At 36.3% G+C, this 7,885-nt stretch overlaps 1 protein-coding gene across 1 annotated transcript in view; it reads left to right on the forward strand.

Annotated features, from left to right (window-relative positions):
• NECAB1 (N-terminal EF-hand calcium binding protein 1) overlaps positions 1-7,885 on the forward strand; it is a 172,330-nt gene that overhangs the window by 161,836 nt on the left and 2,609 nt on the right. Inside the window, exons 11-12 of the mRNA XM_055286727.2 lie at positions 1,949-2,026; positions 3,284-3,375. Coding sequence (XP_055142702.2) covers positions 1,949-2,026; positions 3,284-3,375 — 170 coding nt within the window. The remainder of the gene's footprint in view (positions 1-1,948; positions 2,027-3,283; positions 3,376-7,885) is intronic.

Genomic DNA, 7,885 nt, shown 5'->3' on the forward strand with positions numbered 1-7,885 from the left:
AAACTATGATGAAAGCTATAGATTCCCTTCCTAGGAAAACATATATATGCATATTAATTTGCAGAACATTTCTGGGATTTTAGTGAACCCCCAAAGAGCACATTCATGAACTCCTGAGATTAGAAAATCACAAATTCCACTTTCCATTCAATTCTTATGATTCCATAGTAAACCTTTCTCCAGAAAATCTGAAGTTGAACTAAAAACAATATTTGCTGCATCATACCTTAATGAACAAACTAGATAAACAACTGAAAAAAACACAAGCAGAACTAAAGAAAAAAAATTAAAACTTCTGTGTGTAGTTACTGCCACCTGCTGGTCACACTTAGGTAAATCCTAAATCTGCATTAATCAACTATTTTACTGGTAAGTTATTTGTTCTCTTACTGGTAAGTTTACTGGTAAGTTCTTTGTTAACCCAAAAGCCTTATTGTTTTTCTAACCCCTCGTTTTGATTTCTAATATGAATATATTATGAACCATTAGGCTGAACAATCTTTATTTTTGTAATTCAGTTTTTTTTTTTTTTTTTTTTTTTTGAGACGGAGTCTCGCTCTGTCGCCCAGGCTGGAGAGCAGTGGCGCAATCTCGGCTCACTGCAAGCTCCGCCTCCCGGGTTCACGCCATTCTCCTGCCTCAGCCTCTCCGAGTAGCTGGGACTACAGGCGCCCGCCACCACGCCCGGCTAATTTTTTGTATTTTTAGTAGAGACGGGGTTTCATCATGGTCTCGATCTCCTGACCTCGTGATCCGCCCGCCTCGGCCTCCCAAAGTGCTGGGATTACAAGCGTGAGCCACCGCGCCCGGCCGTAATTCAGTTTTTAAAGGCATCTTTATTTTTGTCTCCCACTCTTTAAGTTTACGAATCCGTCTCTATTCTTTTGTTTCAAAATTAATTTGGGTCTTCATCATTTCTTACCTATGCTATTTCACTGTCTTTCCAGCTGTTCTTTCTACTTTATAATACCCTCCATACAATACCTACTGTGCCATCGGAAGGATCTTCTAAAATATAGCCCTAGCCACGTCACTGTCCCTGCTTTAAATCCTTCAGTGACTCCTCATTGCTACAGGATTAAATTTGCAGTCACCTCAACCTATGTCTTCAGCCAGCCTACTTTCTTCACTCCTTCAAAACATTATGTACACTTTTTCCTCCTTCGGGCTAGTCAAAGGACCAGAAGGAACAAATTTGTCTCACCCAAATTGGAAAAGAAATTTAAAAGGAAAACAAACAAAAAACCCTTGCAATTATGGCCAGAATGTGGACTCTCAAACTTCATCCAGAGACAATGTTGAGCAGTTTGTGTGTGTGAGTGTGTGTGTGTGTGTGTGTGTGTGTGTGTGTCAGAGGGAGAGAAAGTTTGAGAGAGAGGGAGAAAGAGAAAAAAGAGAAAGAGGGAGAGAACCATTAGGTATTGGCAAACTAGGAGTCAGTTGTATAGCAGTAGTGTGGTCCAAGTGACTCAATGGCATAGAGCAGGAACCACACAAAATCTGTCAATACAGGAATGTTGTAAGGCTAAGAATTTGGCAGAGGTATGGTGGTTGATAGGGCCAATCCTAACAGCTACATTTGAGGGCAAAGGCAGGTAGCATGCACTCACATTTTTCTGGGCCTAGCACAACAGATGCTCAATAAACCTTTTTGAATGAATGAACACAATTTTGCAAAAGTTACATTTGTGATGTCTGCAATATACTGAGACTGTTTTCATGATGCAAAACCAGAAAACTAAAAAAAAAAAAAAAAACCACTTATGCCTAACAGACATATTTAGAATAAATAAATTCTTGACAAATCTGTTTGATTTTCATGCAGGCACCTTAGATTGTTTCCTCTATTAATGGATAAGATTGTTTCATACTACATATGGATGTTAGAAAAGTTAGCTTGCATCTTTAATTTCCAGTAGCTAATTATGCCTTTTATTTTCCATTTCAGTATTTCTATACAGAAGCTTTCAAATGAATCTCGCTACATGATCTATGAGTTCTGGGAGAATAGTAGTGTATGGAATAGGTAAGTTGTGAGCAAGCCTGATTTTATGTGAAGTCAGGAAGGTGGCAATATGCATGATGTAATTTTAGGATTTGTAGGAAAGCCCCATTCTCTTTTACCTTACCTTAAAACCTGTCCCATTTGCCCATTATTGTGAATTCTACGCACTTTAAAAAATCTATTTAATGGCTTAGAAACCACTTCTCTCTTGAAGTACAAATACTTTTGGTAATGATCCCACTTTGAGTCTTACCATTTTACTGATGTTTTCAGATAAGAAGATATAGATGGGGGTATAAGTGTCTAAAGCTGGTGAGGGTAGTGGTGGGGGTGGAGACAAAGGATGGACAAAAGTGAGGTGGGAAAAAAAAAGCTTTACCTCCTAATTTTTCATAGGATAGTCTATGCAGTTATTTTATTTTACAATAAAACTACGTATAATTTTTAGTCATTGCAGCCGAATACCTTCTAAATGTCTTTAAACACTAAAAATAAAGTGGAAATTCAAGACATTGTCAAAAATTCAAAACAAATCAGCTTCTTTAAAAATTAAAGTAATTACTAATAGAAAACAAACATATAATTTTAAAATGGAATGAAAGAAATGTTTGCTCTTCTGAGAGTATATAACAATTCCTGACAGTTTAAAATGGTACAGAGAAGATAGCTCTCTAAATAAGTCCATGTTTAGGGTGTTAAATATGGTGATGGAAGTAACAGAATACCTGGAAATTCAGTTGATCCATGTTTCACCTAAAAGTTTTATTTTTGTGGCAATTTTGAAGGCACTTTGTGCTATAAGGAAGGCAAAATGACACCAACAGTATTTCAGCCATAGAAGGAAACAGGGTAACTTATTCGACCCTGTGCTTCCAGGCCAACACTTTCAGATAGTTTTTTACATGTATTTTTATTATCTAGAAATGTAAAATATACAGTCTGTCTTATTATCTATCCTGTTTTTAAACACTCTTTAACAGCTACAATATTCTTTTATATTTAAATTTGGTGCAATAAAATCTACTTCTTATTTTATCCTCTAAAAAAGTAATGTTCTCCTGGTTTAAAACCTTTTTTAAAAAGTTTCTGATGACAATTATTAAATTACTCCTGAGTCATTTTTGAAAGCTGAACAACCATTAAAAGAAGCTTGTATCCAGGAGCTTATTTAATCCAAATCATCCCAAACTTTGCCATCTTGATCAAATTTGATCTCTGCTGTACTCGGGAAGATTGTAAATAAAAATGCACAGCCTTAACCTATAATTATCTTTACAGCCACCTTCAGACAAATTATAGCAAGACATTCCAAAGAAGTAATGTGGATTTCTTGGAAACTCCAGAACTCACATCTACAATGCTAGTTCCTGGTAATTATCCTGGGTTTACAATGCTTCTATGTCCTTTTGTATTTTTGTTTTGTTTGTTTGTTTCTTAAAAGATAGTATGCTCTTTCCTTCTATATTTTATCAATGGTACTCTCTTATTTCTTTATATATCTTATGATTTGAGAGTGGGGAGGAAGAAATAAGAGATCTATATATTTGTTCTGTTTTGTCCTTAGTTGACCCTATTTGTATTCCCAGCTATATTGAACCATTAGTCATTTGCTAATCATATTAACAAACTTGAAGTACCACCAAATCATGTTTCAAAAAATTATTCAAATATTTTATCATATTGTAATTTAGTGTATTGGATACAATTTGTTCATCTACCCATCCAATTACTGATTAAACATATATTTACTGAGTATTAATATGTGCTAGGCACCAGGGGTTTAGCCTATTTACTGGTACTGACTGAGCTCCATTTCTGAACAAGCATTGTGTTGGGAGCTACAGAGGGTACAAACTAAAAGCAAAATCCCTACCCATAAAGTGCTTTCTGTCCAGCTTGACAGAAACATTTGCAAAGACAAATTTTAGCAGAAAAAAAAAACCCAGCTAAGGGCATAAAATAGCTGTCACCATTAGAGATAATACGTGTTTTGTGGACTTGGAGAACTGATTACTTCTTTAATAGTTTTTAAGAAAATGACTATTGAGCTAGTCCTTAAAAGATGAGATGTGGAAAAGTAAAGATGGAGAGGAAGGGTACTTTGGTAAATTTGGACATGAACAAATGCAAGAAGTGTGAATGTGCTTTATTGGTGCAAAGGTGTCACTAAGGCATAAAACTTACAGTACAAGTGGAGATAGACAAGAGAGTAAGAAGTGAGGTTGAGAATGTCATAATGAGGCTTTTGAGCAGCAACCTGGAGTAATTTAAAGTTTTGAGAGGGATGGTGACATGTTCTAATCAGTAATAACTGACAGGAGGGAGAAAGGTGGATGTCATGGAGAGGAGAGAGATTAACCAATTAGGGCAATAATCTAGGCCAGGGAAGAAAAAAAAAACCTGAACCAGGAAATAGCCAGAGACTTTGGGACTCCAGTTGCAGATGTAATTTTCAGGAGTTAACCACAGCAAGATGATGGTTGAAGCCTGGGATTGGTAAGAAAGTATGTAGGTAAGAACAAAATATCTAAGAGAAGCTTGGGGAGATGCCTTTCTTTAAAAGGTTGGTAGAAGGAGAAAAACCTCCTTAAGATGAAGGGAAACCAATCAGAGATAGGAGAACCATAGCAGTGGAGTGTCAAGGAAACCAAAAGAGTAAAATGCAAAGATACAGTGCTCCTGGGGATGAGTGGGGGATGTATAGTGTTATAAATGGGAGGAAGGCTGGGCGCGGTGGCTCATGCCTGTAATCCCAGCACTTTGGGAGGCTGAGGTGGGCGGATCACAAGGCCAGGAGCTCGAAACCAGCCTGACCAACATGGTGAAACCCCACCTCTACTAAAAACACAAAAAGTAGCTGGGCGTGGTGGGGCATGCCTGTAATCCTAGCTACTCAGGAGGCTGAGGCAGGAGAATTGCTTGAACCCGGGAGGCAGAGGGTTGCAGTGAGCCAAGATTGCACCACTGCACTTCAGACTGGGCGACAGAGTGAGACTCCATGTCAAAAAACAATAATAATAAAATAAAATAAAATAAAATAAAATAGGGAGAAAACTCTTAGAATACAACTTCTGTAAATATGACTGCTGCAGGCTCTGTACATAGAATGGAGGAAAGTGAGATCCACATTTTATTTATCTTCACATTCCCTACCCTATTACAGTATTACTATAGAACAGTATATAGCAAAAAAATTATTTCCTAGATGAAGGAATGAATAGGACTTTGGCATCATCATAAATATATTGGTCTTCGGTCAAAACTGCCATGAAGTCCTGACACTTGTAATTTTTGTGTCTGCCATCACACCCATTTCCATCTCTCCCAAACCAATGTGGAAAGAAAGGAACAAAGCTTGTTCTTATTGGTGTCTTGAGTCTTTCCAGGACAGAAACAACCTGAACAAAAATAGAGTAGGAAAAGAGGATAGAACAGGAGGCTACTGAATTATCAGTGAGGCGAAAAATGCTATAGCAAGAATTGATAATGTGGAATAATCTGATAGTTTTCTGACCCAACTTTATCATTATCTTGAATTATTTTCTAGACAGTACTAGTGTCATTGGCACATGCGTTATATTACTCTTTCTCTCTTAGAGCATTTCCTAACTTAGAAAGAAAAACTGACTACAGGTAAAACTGGGTCAATTCTTGTTCTGTGAATCCAAGTTCAATACAATTTAATGCCTTTTAATTGCTGCCCAATTTGTATTAATCTCATATTACATTTAATTTCAACAATGATTACTGGAATTTCGTAGAACAAGAGGAAAAGTTAGGCTTGATTTCTGACACAATTTTAAAACCTACAACGTTTTGACATTTATTGGGACATCCCACCTTATTATTATTATTATTTTTTTTTTGAGACGGAGTCTTTCTCTGTCCCCCAGGCTGGAGTGCAGTGGCGCAATCTCGGCTCACTGCAAGCTCCGCCTCCCAGGTTCACGCCATTCTCCTGCCTTAGCCTCCCGAGCAGCTGGGACTACAGGCGCCCGCCAACACGCCCGGCTAATTTTTTGTATTTTTAGTAGAGACGGGGTTTCACCGTGTTAGCCAGGATGGTCTCGATCTCCTGACCTCGTGATCCGCCCGCCTCAGCCTCCCAAAGTGCTGGGATTACAGGCTTGAGCCACCGCGCCCGGCCGGGACATCCCACCTTATTTTAAAGTTTTATCACTGTGACAGCAGGCCTATTCCAGTAAGCGGAAGTTAGCATATAAATATTATTTATGGGTTTTAATGGCCATATAACTTCTAATACTATTTTTAAAAACCAGTTTTGTACATTTTGTGTTATAATGGTTATGAAGATTAAAAATAAAAATAATTAGCTGGGCGGTATGGCTCACTCCTGTAATCCCAGCACTTTGGGAGGCAAAGGTGGGCAGATGACCTGAGGACAGGAGATCGAGACCAGTGGCCAATATGGTGAAATCCTCTCTTTACTAAAAAATACAAAAAATTAGCCAGGCATGGTGGCGCATACCTGTAATCCCAGCTACTTGGTAGGCTGATGCAGGAGAATCACTTGAACCTGGGAGGCAGAGGTTGCAGTGAACTGACTTCGTGCCAGTACACTCCAGCCTGGGTGACAGAACGAGACTGTCTCAAAATAAACAAATAAATAAGTAAATAAATAAATAAATAATTAGCTGCACATATTTATACCTAAAATTAAAATCTGAAAGAAAAAAAGCAGATATTACATTTAAAAACGCAGTATGAGTAAGTTTGTATTTCTAATTTTACTCACAAATTATGATTTCTGGTAAGATTGCTTTTTATGATTAAGACTACTAAGTGGTTTACCTAAGATATATCTAAAGTAATTAAGCAACTAAGCCAGACTGCATCCAGATATGAAAATACACACTATAATATATTCCAATGACCTCTGAAGTATAAAATCATTCAAATGAAGCATACTGGAATATGGCAGCCCAAACCACCCAGACAAAAGGAGTACATAAACTTGGTCTGTGGAGCAGAATGTCCATTGGCAATAAGAGAAAAGCCTATGGTTATAAGAAAACAGGATACTAAAAAAAAAGATCCTATTGCCAGCAAATTACTTGAACAGCTTTGAAAGCAAATTTCAATCCTTTCCATTTATCTGTTTCTCACAGCATTCCACCAATCATATACATCTTTGCCATTGGTTTGTTTTCAGGATATCTATATTCACTGGGATAAACATTTATAATTTTAACATACAGATACACTAAAATATTATTTATAACCTATCTACTTGCTTATACCCAATATTTATGAGATCCTATGTGTATAAATATATGGTATTTATAAATATCATGTATAAATATATGTATAATAAATTACATATGTATTTATATGTATATTATATATTATACAAAAGATGCATATATTTATAAATATATTATGTGTATACATATGCATATGTATTATATGTATATATGTATATATTATATGTATATGCATATGTATAAATATATGGTATTTCTACATATAGGATTTCATAAATATTGGGTATATAAATACCATATATATATATATATAAAACTACTAACTACTGCCAGTGTTGGGTAGATTCTAATAAGAACAATAGCATGATTCTGTCTTCAGGGCATTTATAATCTTGTTGCCAAAACAAGTTCTATTCACATAGAACAAAAAATTTTAGACTGCAACAAAGTGCCAAAAGATATGGTACAAATAACAAGTGCATAGGAAGAGTTCAATCTTGCCTCAAATAGTCAGGAAATGGTGACTAGAAAGATAAGTTATTATACAGACTATAAAGGTAAGGGGAATGGTCTCTTGAGAAATAATTTGCACCTTGAATGTTCTTTGTCCTATAAGTTATTTTCATTATTTTAGAAAATGTTTTTCTCTTTTCAG

The sequence above is a fragment of the Symphalangus syndactylus genome, chromosome 7 (assembly GCF_028878055.3).
Source record: "Symphalangus syndactylus isolate Jambi chromosome 7, NHGRI_mSymSyn1-v2.1_pri, whole genome shotgun sequence".
Taxonomy (NCBI): domain Eukaryota; kingdom Metazoa; phylum Chordata; class Mammalia; order Primates; family Hylobatidae; genus Symphalangus; species Symphalangus syndactylus.